Below are 18,669 nucleotides of genomic sequence, written 5' to 3'. Positions count from 1 at the left end.
GACTGTGCCTTCAGTTGAAGGGTTAGGGCTGGGCCTTGAGATGAGGGGTTAGGGTTGGGCCTTGATGAGGGATTAGGACTGCGCCTTCGGGTAAGGGGTTAGGTCTGGACCTTGGGATGAGGGGTTAGGGTTGGGCCTTGATGAGGGATTAGGACTGAGCCTTCGGGTAAGGGGTTAGGTCTGGACCTTGGGATGAGGGGTTAGGGTTGGGCCTTGATGAGGGATTAGGACTGAGCCTTCGGGTAAGGGGTTAGGGCTGGACCTTGGGATGAGGGGTTAGGACTGAGCCTTCGGGTAAGGGGTTAGGGCTGGACCTTGGGATGAGGGATTAGGACTGAGCCTTCGGGTAAGGGTTGGGCCTTGATGAGGGATTAGGACTGAGCCTTCGGGTAAGGGGTTAGGGCTGGACCTTGGGATGAGGGGGCTGGGCCTTGGGATGGGGTGAGAGTGGATAAGAGAGGTGTTTGACATGATGGGACTAAAATGTTAAGAAGCAGTGTCACAAGAAGCAGCTGATAAATCAATGACAGACATGGACTGTGTTGGTGCTTTTTTCTAGGACAAATGTTTTTTATTTGTTATTATTGTACCTGGATGGTTAAAAGTAGTATAAAGTGTTACCAAATCAGGAATAGGAATGCTGTATAACACAACTTTATTCATTCCTCCAGTTGGAGAGGCAATCCTATCAGATGAGAATGTGTGCTGCTCAACAATATGCTGCTGCACCACACAGCAAACTGGACAGCGACATGGTGTTGAAATGAACATTTCTAATGTGCCAGTTTTATTGTGTGCTGATGAAGATTTGAACTTTCGCTGTACATTTCACATCATCTTTCTTCCGAAAATGCTCTTTAACAGGCAAATGTTTTTTAGAATCTGGTCTAGCTGCAAATGACTTCCAGTCCGTGTTTTGCAAATGCCTGATGTCAACGAAAATACGTCGACAATCGCCCCTCTCCCCTTCCTTTTTTCATGAGCCACTCGCGCTCAGCTTTGTTCTACGCGTCTCCATCGCTCCGCCTACTCTTCCTATCAGGATTTTTTCATTGCATCCATTTTTGTGCATTTAAGAAATTTCCAAGAATTATAAACCTGGAGGAAAGCGAGAAAGAGAGTGTGGGGCAAGGACTCGAAAGAAAAACTAACAAACAAGGAAAGAGGCGACGTCTTTATTTCAAAATGCGAGCAAACCCATTCTAAAGGATGACCGCGATGGGTTAGACAGGATTTAACATGATTGCAAAATAAAAGGCAAGAGCTCTATTCTATATTTCTCTACAATTCATCCGTGAATGGAATAGTATAATTGTGTTTGGAATGCTTGTTTCCAGAAGACCGTACATTTTGTTTATAAAACCAAAGGGCCTCTGTCCAGCATCTCCAGTGTATGTCTCATAGGCTACTGGAATTGGGGAGTTTGTGTGAGAATTAGGCGATCATTCTGTTGGATAGGTGTCTTGTGTTCCTCACCGATTAATTTCTCTGTATTTATTATGAGCTGTAGCAGCCTGCTATACCAGAACCGCTGAATCCCATTCAGATAAGGTTCGTGTATTGGGTGGAAATTGAGGCTATATAGAAAGCATGTCTGCATTCCTTGTAAAAAATGAACATTTTGACATATTGTGTCTTATTATTAAAGCCCAAATATACCGGCATGCGTCAGAATATATTAAATGTCTTGCATTAGGGTAGCCTATGCTAGTGGTTATGATTATGAAAACAAGAACCACACCAATTGAATATTTCAGCCTAATATTAGAGAGAAGCCATATGATTTTGAAATGAGGCAATTTTCTATTAAAATTAAGTATATTCATTCTATCACTCAATGTTGGTCTTTAAAAAAAATGTTATTATTATTATTTTTTAGCAATTGTGTGTAGCGATGTCAGCTCCACTCGGGCCCCGGGGCCCAGGCGCCCCCCCGCCGGCTGGAGCCCTACCCGACCTGCCGGACCTCAGCCACCTCACCGAGGATGAGAGGAAGATCATCCTGGGCGTCATGGACCGACAGAAAAAGGAAGATGAGAAGGAACAGTCAATGCTAAAGTAAGCCATTATGATTCGCTATCATTCAAACGTGTGTGAGAGAGAGAGAGTGGAGAAAGAGAGAGAGTCATTGTGGGGACATCGCGCGCTAACTGTCACGTCAGCCGTGCTCGTGCAGTGAGTGCTGGGTTGGGGTAACCCTGTTGTAACTGGTTGTCGCGAGCTGGAGCTGATCACATTTCAGGGTTACGTAGCCTACGTCCTGCACATGTTGCCTGTTCTAATGGGCTGATCGTTCTGAGTGTAGAGAAGATATATTTATGAACATCATTGCCTGTAGAAATAGCTTTTACAATAAGGCAGCATGTTGGCTATGCATTTAGTCTGTTCTCCAAATACATTTTTGGATAATATGAGCAGGGAGGAGAATCTTTGAGTCGACTGAATATGCTTCAGTAGCCTATGCCTTTCAACAGTTAGCAGTGCATTTGAATCCTAGGCTATTAAGCGGCCTTCTCACTCTGTTGGCTTTGGGTTGGGTTAGCAACGGGCGCCATCTTCGCGTCAAATCATACTACTTCCTTTTCAATCACGTACATATTACACAACAATGATGAAACAATGGCGTTTGAATAAATAATTAGATATGTCCTGTATAATGATTTTCAACGTTAGCTTATCTGTCAGTGTTATAAAAACGGAAACATTCCCTCTCCTGTGTGTGCAGAATCAGATGTCGCTGAGCATTTCAGCACCACGGTGCTGTCCAGTTCTATGCATAGAGCAGCAGCACAGTCCTATGCCGTTGAAGCTTGCGCGTGTAGATGGATCATTCATTGCTATTCATAGGCTAAGCTTTGTGTGCCAAATTATTGACATGCATTTGACAACGCTTTTAGTGTGATACTAAATATTGAACACAGTTATCTCTATCTAGTCACTTCCTGCATATATTGTATTATCCTCATGAAACAACCGGTTGTGTTTCCATAAACTGTAACTTCATTTTTTTTGTGGAAAAGTCTCAAACTTCCTCTATTTTACTGTGGTTTTGGGATTATATTAAGACTGCTGTATTTTTTTCATCTACTTTCCTCTCCTTAAGTCTTTGGAATTTGAATAGATATGAGGAGAGATTGTACCACAGGTTGGTTCTGAGGAGTTCCCTCGTGGATCTACACAGTGGTTCAAGGGCCAACATGCAGGTTTTTCCAAAGAGCCTTTTGGATTCCGTCCTTTTCTTAGTCCCAAATGGCACACTATTTCCTTTATAATGCATTACTTTAACCTATGGGCCCTGCTCAAAAGTAGTGCACTCTATAGAGAATAGAGTACCATTTGTGATGCACACCTTGTCTGAAGTACCTCCAGAGACAGATGATTTCCGTAATCGGGTAAATATTAACAGTTGGGTTTGTTCTGATGGGGACTGGGGAGGAAGTCGCCTAGTGGAGCAATACTGTGGTAAATATGACTCACAGACTCCATAACGGAAGGCAGGCCACCTCAGTTTGTGGTGCTGCCTGCGTGTGAATCATCCCTGGCTGTTTTTCCCATCGCTGAGTGCTTTTTATATTCCTCTCTCTCTCTCTCTCTCTCTTTCTCTCTCTCTCTGTCCCTCTTTCCCTTTCTTTCTCTTCTCTTGTCTTCTCTCTCTCATGCTCTCTCGCCCTCTCTCTGCCGTCTCTCTCTCTCTCGGAGGTAAAGCGATTGTCAGCTTTAGTCACTCACAGCCATGCAGGCTGCCTGTGATGTCAGAGCCTAGCGTAGCACAACTAACTGAGTGTGTGCAGCAAGGATGCTAGTCTACCTTACAGGCGACATGGTCACTCAGTCACTGTTTCTAAAGTTCATTATTTTCAGACACACAGAGACTGGGGTGTTTTTACATTTTTTAAATGAACCTTTATTTAACTAGGCAAGTCAGTTAAGAACATATTCTTATTTACAATGACGACCTACCAAAAAACAAAAGGATTCCTGCTGGGATGGGGGCTGGGATTAAAAATTAAAAATTAAATATAGGACAAAACACACATCACAACAAGAGAGACACCACAACACCACATAAAGAGAGACCTAAGACAACAACATAGCATAGCAGCAACACATGACAACACAGCATGGTAGCAACACCACACGACAACAACATGGTAGCAACACAACATGGCTGCAGCACAACATGGTACTAACATTATCGGGCACAAAGGGGCAAGAAAGGTAGATACAACAATACATCACATGAAGCAGCCAAAACTGTCAGTAAGAGTGTCCATGATTGAGTCTTTGAATGACGAGATGGAGATAAAACGGTTCAGTTTGAGTGTTTTTTGCAGCTCGTTCCAGTCTCTAGTTGTAGCAAACTGAAAAGAGGAGCGACCCATTGATGTGTGTGCTTTGGGGACCTTTAACAGAATGTGACTGAGGATGATGGCTGCAGTAGGTATCTCAGATAGGGGGAATGAGGTCTGAGTTTTTTTTAGTTTACAAATAAGCATCAACCAGTGGGTCTTGCGACGGGTAGAGATGTTGGGCTGGGATGTGGCTAATGCAGAAATATGTATCATTCCATAGTCTTACTAGCACTGATTTTGCAGAGAGTAGTTTTACTTCAAATGATCATGATATGTGGTTGTTTTACCTACAATAGGTGAATGCACTTATTGTAAGTAAGTCCCTCTGGATAAGAGTGTAGCTAAGGGACTAAATGCAGATGTATGATCACCCTGTCATGTTCCCTGTGTGGCCTCCCCCCTTCCTCCCTCCCTTCTCTCCAGCTCTCCCTCTCCTTCCTCCACCTCTTTCCCTCTAAATGCCTCAGTTGCCCTGTCTTCTCTCATTAGCAGAGGTGAACAAAGGAGGGTTGTGTGCCAAATATCACACTATTATTCCCCTCATAATCCACAGGGCTCTGATCAAAAGTAGTGCACTCTATAGGGAAGGGTGACAACTGGGATGCACACAGGGTATGTCACCCTCACAGCAGTTACTCATGTTAGTATTATAGTCTGGGCTGTTTGTCAACAAGTGATGTCAGCAGAGTGAACACACTGTATCAGACTACAGCAGTTCAGTTTGAAAAACATGTCACATGTTAAATACAATGTAGGTTTTAGGGGCTATTTGACATGGTGTGTTTTTATCCTGTATCACCTAACATGAGACAGGAACCTACACTTTGCTATGGACACAAGTAGTGCACTATATAGGGAATAGAATAAGGCTCTTGATAGTCAACCTGTAATGTAATAGAAGGAATCCTGAGATACAGAAAGAGACAGAGAGAGAGACAGAGAGTGACAGAAAGAGACAGAGAGAGAGACAGGGAGTGACAGAAAGAGACAGAGAGAGAGACAGGGAGAGAGAGTGACAGAAAGAGACAGAGAGAGAGACAGGGAGAGACAGGGAAAGAAAGAGAGAGAGACAGAGAGAGAGAGACAGGGAGAGACAGGGAAAGAAAGAGAGAGAGAGACAGAGAGAGACAGAAAGAGACAGAGAGAGAGACAGGGAGAGAGAGTGACAGAAAGAGACAGAGAGAGAGACAGGGAGAGACAGGGAAAGAAAGAGAGAGAGACAGAGAGAGAGAGACAGGGAGAGACAGGGAAAGAAAGAGAGAGAGAGACAGAGAGAGACAGGGAGAGACAGGGAAAGAAAGAGAGAGAGAGACAGATAGAGAGAGAAAGAGAGAGAGAGACAGAGAGAGAGAGACAGAGAGTGACAGAAAGAGACAGAGAAAGACAGGGAAAGAAAGAGAGAGAGAGAGACAGAGAGAGACAGGGAGAGACATGGAAAGAAAGAGAGAGAGAGAGAGAGAGAGAGAAAGAGAGAGAGAGAGAAAGAGAGAGAGACAGAGAGACAGAGAGTGACAGAAAGAGACAGAGAGAGACAGGGAAAGAAAGAGAGAGAGAGAGAGACAGGGAGAGACAGGGAAAGAAAGAGAGAGACAGAGAGTGACGGAGAGAGAGAGAGAGAGAAAGAGAGAGAGAGACAGAGAGAGAGAGACAGAGAGTGACAGAAAGAGACAGAGAGAGACAGGGAAAGAAAGAGAGAGAGAGACACATGGAGAGACAGAAAGAGACAGAGAGACAGAGAGTGACAGAAAGAGACAGAGAGAGACAGGGAGAGAAAGAGAGACAGAGAGAGACAGGGAGAGAAAGAGAGAGAAAGAGAGAGAGAGACACAGAGAGAGACAGGGGGAGACAGGGAGAAAGAGAAAGAAGAGAGAGAGAGACAGGGAGAGAAAGAGAGAGAGAGAAGCCTCCAGATGTGTAGGGTTTGCCAAGTCCCTGTCCCTGGTACCAAGACAATGGCAGACAATTCAGAGGAATGCAGGGAGAGTACTGCTGCTGCTACTGCTGACTCCCATGTCATTATTCAGTCTTTCCCAATTCTACATACTAGCATGTGTGTTGTTCCTCATCTGTCTATATATTACTACATATCACAACTGCTATGAAATATCAAATTATATTTAGAGAAACATCCACTTACATAATTTGATATTATTAGATAATGTACCAGTTACACTAAATAGCCAATCAACTGTTCAAGTTAAAGTGACGGGGTATTCACCTCTGACCCCACGAGGTCCAGAGCCTCCTGGTTTTCTGTTCTACCTGATTATTAATTGTACTCACCTGTTGTCTCAGTTGTAAATCATTTTTGGAGTGGAACTGGCTTTGAGGTCCAGATTTGAGTTTGAGGGCTCTAGTGCTTGGTCAATTTTATGTCCCTCTGATACCGATTGGTTGTTCCCCATACTAGCCTCCTATCCTTACAATATACAGTAGTTCAACTTATTCCACTTTTTGTTTCCAATCTGATGTAGTCTCTATAGCAGCCATAAGGTGTTCTAGAGCTCTGATTTGTTCAGAGAAACATCCATACATGTACTGTGAGTTTAGTTAACGAACAGCACCAATACTAGGTGATGTGATGCAATATGGAATGATTAAAGGCAGTGCACACTACTCCAATTAACCAAGCATCCATCGCTCCAGGTCCACTGGCACTTCAAACAGACTGTAACAGGTAGCTGTATGCCTGCTGCAGCAGCCGGTCAGCTCCTCATGCTTCACTGAACCTCTGACTGTTACAGTAATGATAGATCCGGGACCCCTCCTCACCCAAACACCCTGGGATGCAGAGACCCAGGGCCACAGGGAGGATCCACAGATCCGCAGCCCAGGATCAGCAGTCCTAGTTGAGTTAACTCACAAGGCCCAGACGAGACCTGGGGGTCCACTTCTTCCAGAGAGTGACCTGGTGCCCCATGGTGCCCCACGGCAGAGGAGACCCTGTCTCTGCAACCACTCCCCCCTCCTCCGGTCCTCGTCTTATAGGCTGACTCATTATCCGTGTCCCAGTGCTCACCAGGGGCCTCCACTGACAGCCCTAATTACAGCAGCTGCCTCGTGTGAGGGACTCCCACCGAGATAGTGCTATTCTGGGTCTAAGACGTCTGCCACCGTGGCCCTGTCCGGGTCCTGCACCCCCTGCTCCATCTCGTCTAAAGAGCAGGGCAATAGAGGATGCCCCAGTCCCCACCCCCTGCTCCATCTCGTCTAAAGAGCAGGGCATCCCCACCCCTGCTCCATCTCATCTAAAGAGGAGGGCAATAGAGGATGCCCCGGTCCCCACCCACTGCTCCATCTCATCTAAAGAGCAGGGCAATAGAGGATGCCCCGGTCCCCACCCCCTGCTCCATCTCATCTAAAGAGCAGGGCAATAGAGGATGCCCCGGTCCCCACCCCCTGCTCCATCTCATCTAAAGAGCAGGGCAATAGAGGATGCCCCGGTCCCCACCCCTGCTCCATCTCATCTAAAGAGCAGGGCAATAGAGGATGCCCCGGTCCCCACCCCCTGCTCCATCTCATCTAAAGAGCAGGGCAATAGAGGATGCCCCGGTCCCCACCCCCTGCTCCATCTCATCTAAAGAGCAGGGCAATAGAGGATGCCCCGGTCCCCACCCCCTGCTCCATCTCATCTAAAGAGCAGGGCAATAGAGGATGCCCCGGTCCCCACCCCTGCTCCAGCTCATCTAAAGAGCAGGGCAATAGAGGATGCCCCGGTCCCCACCCCCTGCTCCATCTCGTCTAAAGAGCAGGGCAATAGAGAGGATGCCCCGGTCCCCACCCCTGCTCCATCTCGTCTAAAGAGCAGGGCAAAGAGCAGGGCAAAGAGCAGGGCAAGAGGATGCCCCGGTCCCCACCCCCTGCTCCATCTCGTCTAAAGAGCAGGGCAATAGAGGATGCCCCGGTCCCCACCCCCTGCTCCATCTCGTCTAAAGAGCAGGGCAATAGAGGATGCCCCGGTCCCCACCCCCTGCTCCATCTCGTCTAAAGAGCAGGGCAATAGAGGATGCCCGGTCCCCACCCCCTGCTCCATCTCGTCTAAAGAGCAGGGCAATAGAGGATGCCCGGGTCCCCACCCCTGCTCCATCTCGTCTAAAGAGCAGGGCAATAGAGGATGCCCGGTCCCCACCCCCTGCTCCATCTCATCTAAAGAGCAGGGCAATAGAGGATGCCCCGGTCCCCACCCCCTGCTCCATCTCGTCTAAAGAGCAGGGCAATAGAGGATGCCCCCCCTGCTCCATCTCGGTCCCCACCCCCTGCTCCATCTCGTCTAAAGAGCAGGGCAATAGAGGATGCTCCATCTCGTCTAAAGAGCAGGGCAATCCCCACCCCCTGCTCCATCTCGTCTAAAGAGCAGGGCAATAGAGGATGCCCCGGTCCCCACCCCCTGCTCCATCTCGTCTAAAGAGCAGGGCAATAGAGGATGCCCCGGTCCCCACCCCCTGCTCCATCTCATCTAAAGAGCAGGGCAATAGAGGATGCCCGGGTCCCCACCCCTGCTCCATCTCTTCTAAAGAGCAGGGCAATAGAGGATGCCCCGGTCCCCACCCCCTGCTCCATCTCGTCTAAAGAGCAGGGCAATAGAGGACTTGTATGGCAGGGGCCATGTACCCTGTCTGTCCAGAGTTGTTAATGATTAATGAATGCCAGTATGTTGACCATAATGATAGTCTTCTTAAGAGTTGCTTAGACATCCTTCATGACTCAACCTTTTACCTCTCTTGCTCTTGATTCTCTACATACTCCTCATGTTACTAGGAAGATGTCTTATCAACACACAGGTCCTGAGAATTCTATGGGTCGGTAATGTCAGCGTTACAACTCAATGTGAGGAAAAAGCATGCTGGCAAAACCCTGTGCTTCCTCATAAAGTGTGTGTGTGTGCGCGTGTGTACATGTGTGTGCATGTGTTTGTGTGGTAGGTAAAGAGGGTGAGGGGTGGGGGGTGGAGGGCTTATGAAGAGGTTTGACCAAGAATTGGCTTTCTTTTCATTCACCATTTTAGCATAGCAATGTCATTGATTTCCCCAGCCCAGTTCATTCATCTCATAGAGGCAGAGAGCAGCATTAGCTGCATTGTGGGCAATGGAGTCCTCAGAGGGCATGAGCTCACAGCTCCAGGAACCAGAGGAGGCTCCTCCCCTTGCTGTACAGCGGAAGCCTGTGGTTGTAGTGGTTGTGTAGTGGTTAAGTAGTGGTTGTATAGTGATTTAGGACAGCAGAAACCTATGGTTGCGTAGTGGTTGTGTACAGAAAAGACCATTATGGTTGTTTGGTTGTGCGGTGAGGTGAAGAGGCATGTGCATTTCTCCAAAGCATCCCACTGGACAATGTAGACACGCACTCTCCCTCTTTACCATGCGAAGAGCAGTCTCCCATCGCACAGTCTCACATCCCCCACCACACCCCCAGGGGAGGGAGAGAGAGAGAAAGGGGGGTGGAAATAGAGAGGGGGGATAGATAGAGAGAGAGCGGGAGAGGGGGGTTTGGGGGGGTGCTTGACACTGTAAAGCAGAATGTATGCCAAAGCTATATAGAATGTTAATTAAAGGAACAATGTGTTTTTGTGAGGCTAGGATTGTGATAGGCTGGAGTCTGGTTAGGGTTACACCAAACATGGCAATGTGGCTTGTCATAACCAGTTAATATTTCCACTTATCTCTCATTTGATTCTGTCTCAGTCTGAACTGCCTTCTTCTTTGGCACTCACCATCTCTCGCCATCCCATTAATGCCACTTTGCATCAGAGTATCTGTTGAGTTTGAAACCTTTCCTAAAACACTGAAAGCAAACTTTGAGGTTACATTCACAGTGCATGTCTCTTTAGACCTGATCTGATACAGTCCTTATTAGGATAATGCAGTTCAGTTATAAACTCAGCAGAAAAAGAAACACCCCTTTTTCAGGACCCTGTTTTTCAAAGATAATTCGTAAAAATCCAAATAACTTCAGAGATCTTCATTGTAAAGGGTTTAACCACGGTTTCCCATGCTTGTTCAATGAACCATAAACAATTAATGAACATGCATCTGTGGAACAGTCGTTAAGACACTAACAGCTTACAGACAGTAGGCAGTTAAGGTCACAGTTAGAATTTAGGACACTAAAGAGGCCTTTCTATGGACTCTGAAAAACACCAAAAGAAAGAAAGGCCAATTGTGCGTCGCCCTATGGACCTCCCGGTCGCGGCCGGCTACGACAGAGCCTGGGCTCGAACCCAGAGTCTGTGGTGGCCCTAGACCACTGCACCACCTGGGAGGCCCAGATGTTTATTTTTTTGCTGAGTTTATGTCATACATACAAGGTGTACTGAGAAGTGTTATAGTCTGTGTTGTTCTGTGAACTAGCTACATTTTATTTTTTATTTCACCTTTATTTAATCAGGTAGGTCAGTTGAGAACAAGTTCTCATTTACAACTGCGACCTGGCCAAGATCAAGCAAAGCAGCGCGACAAAAACAACAACACAGAGTTACACATGGGATAAACAAACGTACAGTCAATAACACAATAGAAAAATCTGTACACAGTGTGCGCAAATGAAGTAAGGAGGTAAGGCAATAAATAGGCCAATAGGGGCGAAGTAATTATAATTTAGCAATTTACACTGGAGTGATATATGTGCAGATGAGGATGTGCAAGTAGAAATTCTGGTGTACAAAAGAGCAGAAAAACAAAAACAAATATGGGGATGAGGTAGGTAGTTGGTTGGATGGGCTATTTACAGATGGGCTGTGTACAGCTGCATCGATCGGTAAGCTGCTCTGACAGCTGATGCTTAAAGTTAGTGAAGTTATAAGTCTTCAACTTCAGTGATTTTTGCAATTCGTTCTAGTCATTGGCAGCAGAGAACTGGAAGGAAAGATGGCCAAAGGAGGTGTTGGCTTTGGGGATGACCAGTGAAATATACCTGCTGGAGTGCGTGCTACAGCTGGGTGTTGCTATGGTGACCAGTGAGCTTAGATAAGGCAGAGCTATACCAAGCAAAGACTTTTAGATGACCTGGAGCCAGTGGGTTTGGCGACGAATATGTAGCGTGGGCCAGCCAACGAGAGCATACAGGTCGCAGTGGTGGGTAGTATATGGGGCTTTGGTGACAAAACGGATGGCACCATGATAGACTGCATCCAATTTGCTGAGTAGAGTGTTGGAGGCTAATTTGTAAATGTCATCGCCGAAGTCGAGAATCGGTAGGATAATCCATTTTACAAGGGTAAGTTTGGCAGCATGAGTGAAGGAGGCTTTGTTTTGCGAAATAGGAAGCCAATTCTAGATTTAATTTTGGATTGGAGATGCTTAATGTGGGAGGAGAGTTTACAGTCTAGCCAGACACCTAGGTATTTATAGTTGTCCTCATATTCTAAGTCAGAACCGTCCAGAGTAGAGATGCTAGTCGGGCGGGTGCGGGCAGCGATTGGTTGAAGAGCATGCATTTCGTTTTACTTGCATTTAAGAGCAGTTGGAGGCCACGGAAGGAGTGTTGTATGGCGTTGAAGCTCGTTTGGAGGTTTGTTAACACAGTGTCCAAAGAAGGGCCAGATGTATACAAAATGTTGTAGTCTGCGTAGAGGTGGATCAAAGAATCACCCGCAGCAAGAGCGACATCATTGATATATACAGAGAAAAGAGTCGGCCCGAGAATTGAACCCTGTGGCACCCCCATAGAGACTGCCAGAGGTCGGAACAAAAGGCCCTCCGATTTGACACACTGAACTCTATCTGAGAAGTAAATGGTGAATCAGGTGAGGCAGTCATTGATTGACAGAGTCGAAAGCCTTGGCCAGGTCGATGAAGACGTCTGCACAGTACTGTATTTTATCAATGGCTGTTATGATATCATTTAGTCATTTAACAGATGCTCTAATCCAGAGACATTTACAGGAGCTATTAGTGTTTTCTGCCTTGCTCAAGGGCACATCAAAAGATTTTTCACATCGTCAGCCCGGGGATTCAAACCAGCCCAACACCCTTAACCACTAGGCTACCTGCTAGCTTGCTTAGTGTCAGTAACACACTGAGGGAGTGAAGCATTGACGTAAGAGATGGTATCAGCTGAAACCATTGGTTGAATAGTGGGTGTGTATTGGTTATGTAGTGGTTGTGTACAGAAGAGATCTATGGTTGGGAGGTTGTGTTGTGGTTTGGTAGTGGTTTCTGTTGTATGAGAGGTGAAACGGCCTGCGTTCTGTGAGCTAGCTGGCTGAATGTCAGTAACTGGCTGAGGGAGAGAGAGAGCAGCTCTGTACTGACGTATGAGATGGTATCTGGAGCCTGTTCTGCTGCTGATTTGACAGGAACAGGACATCAGGCCCATTCACAGAGAAATAATTATCGTCATCTCAAACAGCACACGGCTAGCTTCTCTGGGACAGGGACAGGAGGAGCCCATTGTCTCCCAAAGCTTTGTTCTTTATGAAACACATAGATCTGCATTAGTCACCACTGCCCATATGCACATATTCACTTCCGTTCCATTCTATCCCATGAAGTTTCAACTTATTCTCCCCTCTCTCCTGGTTGTCAATTGAGTTTCCCTTGTTGATTAAGTACGAAAACACGTGATGGAAATGTACGTTTCTCACCGAGACGCTTCAATCACATTTGCAGAGCACAGTGTTACAGTGTACAGTAACGGAGAGTATTTCTGGTAGGGACTGTAGTAGCAGTATAGTGTATTGTAGTGTAGTGTAGTGTGCTGCCCAGCCAGAACACATAGCTCCTGGCGTAACACTGTTACATAAGCCTCTGACAGAGAGCATGCTGGGAAAAGGCAGCCTGGGCAGTCAGCATTACTGAGGAGGGGCTGGTGAAACCAGAGAGAGAGAGGCGGGAGACCAGAGAGGGAGAGGGGGGAGAGAAAGGGAGAGGGGGGAGAGAGAGAACGATGGAAAGTTTGCGAAAGAGGGAGAGATACAGAGAGGGAAACAAGATAGAGAAAATAGAGAAAAGGAGAAAGTGAAAGAGAAAGAAAGAGGGAGTGAACGAGAAAGGGAGGTACTGTTCATCACTTTTTTGACCCATGGAACCAAGCAGCTGAGGAGAGAATACAGTATATGAATAGCATCTACAAGCATGGATATGGACCTATATCCTATTAATCTGGTGTCGTGTCTTTACTATCATTAACTGAAGACTTATAGTTTTTATCAAAGATTCTCTGTAATTAGTATTACGCGATCAACGGATTAATCATGTAACTAATTAACTAGGAAGTTGGGGCACCAAGGAAAAATATTCAGATTACAAGGTTATAATTTCCTAATATAACCTTTCAGATATTTTAATGTCTGATTCATAGTCTTCTGATTAATGAATTATTTAATTTACCTCACGTTAGTCTCATTCCAAACGTTGTAAATTGTTGGTTATCTGCACAAACCCAGTCTTCACTATGAGGGGATAGTTCAGAGTGACATTCATTCATTCGTTATAGAATGGCGGTTGTCGTTCTTCGCATTCAATGATACCGAATTCCTAGCTGCAGACTAGTAATTAATATCAAAGACTTGTTCTTATTCTGTCGGTACCGATAGTCTAAGAGTTTAACCACGTGGTATGGTTAAAAGATTCAGCAATGGTCTACAACCTATGTCTCCTCCTGATGGAGAAAAGCATGGTCTGCAACCTTTAGCCATCTCGTAATTGAGATAAGCTCGGTCTGCTGATCGAAAACCCGAGTGGGGTTTTTATTCAGAATTGCAGAAAAGTACTGTCCCAGGATGTCTGACCCTAACTGGGCTCAGTTAGTTTTGATTTAGTTCAAATCAAAAGGGAATTGTATTTTTCTTCATTAAACAGTCCAACATCATATTACACAATTATACAAACAGTATCACACTCACTCATTCATCTTATACAACAATTAGATGTAAACCTCATATCTGAGGCTATTATATAAACAGCGTTATGGTAATGTGGCCACACCGTCTCACATGAGCTTCCCCAAGTTGTGACAAAAGGACCAGTTTGTAGCTGGATTCTTCACCGATCTTTTATACTTTCTCATGAAATTTGTTCGTACCTCAAGTTCTGTGAGGTGGAAGGATTTCCTTTGTTCTCTATGAAATTTTACTCTCTCTATACTGTGTGGCCATGTGGCAGGGTCTTCTCAGGAATTTATGACCTCTCTGACCACAGCAACCTAGTTGAAGGAGGCAAGGGGGAGGCAGGGAGAGGGGGATGGACTTGCTATACCCAAAGAGGCCAACATCATGACACTGGGCTTGTAGTTTTCAGTCAAAGATGACTTCTAGTTGCTTGCAAACAATTATTTATTTGTTGGGGGTTATTTTTCTGCAGCATGAGCTTGAGGTTTTTCAGCCATGAACTGTAGCTTCTACTCAGTGCATCCACCTCTGATCAACTGTTCCAAGTTCCAACATACACCACGGTCCTCCTAACTATGGTGTTTAAAGGTAGTGTGAAGGTGGTGGGGATATTCCTGTATTATTCCAGAATGTTCTGTCATTGTAGATATCCAGAGTCAGAGAATCCTGTTTCATTTTTCTCTGTGGTGAAACTCCCTCAGGCCTCATTTTATGATTTCTGAAATCCAAAAGGTTAGGGAAAAGGCATCTCTCTCTGTTCTGCACAACAAAGACGTCTTGAGTGGTTTGTGTGTTTGTGTGCGTGTGTGCACATACTGTATATATTAAGCACTGGGCCTTTACTTTTCTAGTATTAGCGGACCAATATAGATGTCTGTAGCACGGGCAAACATTTTTTTACCACGTCTCTGGTAGTTGTATAATTAAGAACAGTATCTTGCAGGATTCAATATTTGGAATTGTATTAGTTGTTGCCCTGTCCCTTTCTCTGCAATTGTCATTCTTTAAAAAAAAACTTTTACCCCTTTTTCATGATAGCCAGTTGGTAGTTACAGTCTGGTCCCATTGCTGCAACTCCCGTACAGACTCGGGAGAGGCGAAGGTCGAGAGCCATGACTCCTCCGAAACACGACCCTGCCTAGCCTCACTGCTTGATTAACCCGGAAACCAGCCACACCAATGTGTTGGAGGAAACACCGCCCAGCTGGCGACCAAAGTCAGCCTGCGAGCACCCAGCCCACCACAAGGAGTTGCTAAAGCACGATAGGACAAGGAAATCCCGGCCTGCCAAACCCGGACGACGCTGGGCCAATTGTGCATCGCCTCATGAGTCTCCCAGTCACGGCCGGCTGTGACACAGCCTGGGATCGAACCTGGCTCTGCAGTGACACCTCAAGCACTGCGATGCAGTTCCTTAGAATTCTGCGCCACTCAGGAGGTGCAATTGTCATTCAAATGGATCCAGAAAGATCAAAACCCTTTCCTCAATCATTTACATAAAAAAGTGCAGTGCAAAACACACAAAACATCAAATTAAATATCTTTCTTGATCAAATAACATGGAAAACAACCACCTTTTGTGCAGTATTAATTTACCATCCTTACTAACCACTTAATGTAAATGTACATTATTGTATTGTACATACAGTGGCAAGAAAAAGTATGTGAAACATGCCTCTAAACAAAACATATCTCAGAAGACCTAAGGTTAAGAATTGTTGCCTTGCATAAAGCTGGAAAGGGTTACAAAAGTATCTGTAATAGAAGATCCATGGTAAGACAAATTGTCTATACATTGAGAAATTTCAGCACTGTTGCTACTCTCCAAGAGCACAGCGCCGAATGCTCAATGAGGTTAAGAAGAATCCTGGAGTGTCAGCTAAAGACTTCCAGACATCTCTGGAAGATACTAACATCTCTGTTGATGAGTCTACAATACGTAAAACACTAAAGATGTAATGGGTGCGTGTCGGTAGCAGGGAAGTCAGGCACAGGAGAATCGAACTGGGTATAAACGGAGTTGTTTAATCAGTGCTTCACAAAACATCCAAAAAACCAAAATGACAAAATAATAAAAAGTGGGTACAAAACCCGTCGCGCACCAACACATAATACACAAACATACAATCAAACAATCTCCGACAAGGACATGAGGGGAAACAGAGGGTTAAATACACAACATGTAGTTGATGGGATTGGAACCAGGTGTGAAGGAAAACAAGACAAAACCAATGGAAAATTAAAAATGGATCAGGGATGGCAAGAAAGGTCGGTGACGTCGACCGCCGAACAACGCCCGAACAAGGAGAGGGACCGACTTCGGCGGAAGTCGTGACAAAAGAAGAATGGTGTTCATGGGAGGACACCATGGAAGAAGACACTGCTGTCCCCCAAAAAATTGCTGCACGTCTGAAGTTTGCAAAAGAGCACCTGGATGTTCCACAGCTCTCCTGGAAAAATCTTCTGTGGACCAATGAAGCTAATGTTGAGTTGTTTGGAAGGAAAACACAACACTATGTGTTCTAAAAAAGGCACAGCACACCAACATCAAAACCTCATCCCAACTGTAAACTATGGTGGAGGGAGCATCGTGGTTTGGGGTTGCTTTGCTTCCTCAGGGCCTGGACAGCTAGCTATCATCGATGGAAAAATGCATTCCCAAGTTTCTCAAGACATTTTGCAGGAGAATGTAAGGCTATCTGTCCGCCAATTGAAGCTCAACAGAAGTTAGGTGATACAACAGGACAACAACCCAAAAGACAGAAGTAAATCAACAACAGAATGGCTTGAACAGAAGAAAATACACCTTCTGGGGTGGCCCAGTCAGTCCAGACCTCAACCCGAATTGAGATGCTGTGTCATGACCTCAAGAGAGAGCTTCACACCAGACATCCCAAGAATATTGTGGAACTGAAACAGTTTAGTAAAGAGGAATGGTCCAAAATTACTCCTGACCGTTGTGCAGGTCTGATCCGCAACTACAGAAAACATTTGGTTGAGGTTATTGCTGCCAAAGCAGGGTCAACCTGTTATTAAATCCAAGGGTTCACATACTTTTTCCATCCTGCACTGTGAATGTTTACACAGTGTGTTCAATAAAGACAATTATAATTGTTTGTGTGTTATTAGTTTAAGCAGACTGTTTGTCTATTGTTGTAACTTAGATGAAGATCAGATCATATTTTATGACCAATGTATGCAGAAATCCAGGTAATTCTAAAGGGTTCATATACGTTCCCTTCCCACTGTTTGCCGGTCACCTAAGTTTGTACCTGTAGACTTTCCATCACCATGAATGAAAACAATGACCAATACAGTAAATTAGTACATTAAGACGTCAGTTGGTTTGTGGTGACGTGATGATGAGGCCAGGCTAGGGTCTCCATGTTAACATGACCCATCAGGCCAGGCTAGGGTCTCCATGTTAACATGACCCATCAGGCCAGGCTAGGGTCTCCATGTTAACATGACCCATCAGGCCAGGCTAGGGTCTCCATGTTAACATGACCCATCAGGCCAGGCTAGGGTCTCCATGTTAACATGACCCATCAGAAAAGGCTAGGGTCTCCATGTTAACATGACCCATCAGGCCAGGCTAGGGTCTCCATGTTAACATGACCCATCAGGCCAGGCTAGGGTCTCCATGTTAACATGACCCATCAGGCCAGGCTAGGGTCTCCATGTTAACATGACCCATCAGGCCAGGCTAGGGTCTCCATGTTAACATGACCCATCAGGCCAGGCTAGGGTCTCCATGTTAACATGACCCATCAGGCCAGGCTAGGGTCTCCATGTTAACATGACTCATCAGGCCAGGCTAGGGTCTCCATGTTAACATGACCCATCAGGCCAAGCTAGGATCTCCATGTTAGAACTGTGATATAACTATGATAGAGCTGTGATAGAACTGTGATAGAGCTGTGATAGAACTGTGATAGAGCTGTGATACTGTGATAGAACTGTGATAGAGCTGTGATAGAACTGTGATAGAGCTGTGATCTGTGATATGTGATAGAACTGACCCATCAGAACTATGATAGAGCTCCATGATAGAACTGTGATAGACCTGTGATAGAACTGTGATAGAACTGTGATCCATGTGATAGAGCTGTGATGAGCTGTGATATAACTATGATAGAGCTGTGATAGAACTGTGATAGAGCTGTGATAGAACTGTGATAGAGCTGTGATACTGTGATAGAACTGTGATAGAGCTGTGATAGAACTGTGATAGAGCTGTGATAGAGCTGTGATACTGTGATAGAACTGTGATAGAGCTGTGATAGAACTGTGATAGAGCTGTGATAGAGCTGTGATACTGTGATAGAACTGTGATAGAGCTGTGATAGAACTGTGATAGAGCTGTGATAAAACTGTTATATTACTGTTATAGAACTGTGATATTACTGGATCATTATTTCCATGGATGTTGAGGTCTGAAGCAGAATGACAACTGAGAACAGTCAAATAATAAAAACAAACCTCCTCTTT

At 45.4% G+C, this 18,669-nt stretch overlaps 1 protein-coding gene across 2 annotated transcripts in view; it reads left to right on the top strand.

Moving 5' to 3' along the window:
- Window positions 1–1,017: 1,017 nt before the first annotated feature.
- The window catches only part of rims2a (regulating synaptic membrane exocytosis 2a), a 215,292-nt gene continuing 197,640 nt past the window's right edge, over window positions 1,018–18,669 (top strand). The window contains exons 1-2 of one of the 2 annotated variants that reach the window (XM_042310264.1): window positions 1,018–1,257; window positions 1,880–2,058. In XM_042310264.1, the coding sequence (XP_042166198.1) occupies window positions 1,895–2,058 (164 nt within the window). In that variant the 5' untranslated portion in view covers window positions 1,018–1,257; window positions 1,880–1,894. The remainder of the gene's footprint in view (window positions 1,258–1,879; window positions 2,059–18,669) is intronic. The other variant, XM_042310266.1, reaches the window with a different exon arrangement.

This window comes from Oncorhynchus tshawytscha, linkage group LG03, assembly GCF_018296145.1.
Source record: "Oncorhynchus tshawytscha isolate Ot180627B linkage group LG03, Otsh_v2.0, whole genome shotgun sequence".
Lineage (NCBI taxonomy): Eukaryota > Metazoa > Chordata > Actinopteri > Salmoniformes > Salmonidae > Oncorhynchus > Oncorhynchus tshawytscha.
This window is presented reverse-complemented; position numbering and strand designations above follow the sequence as displayed.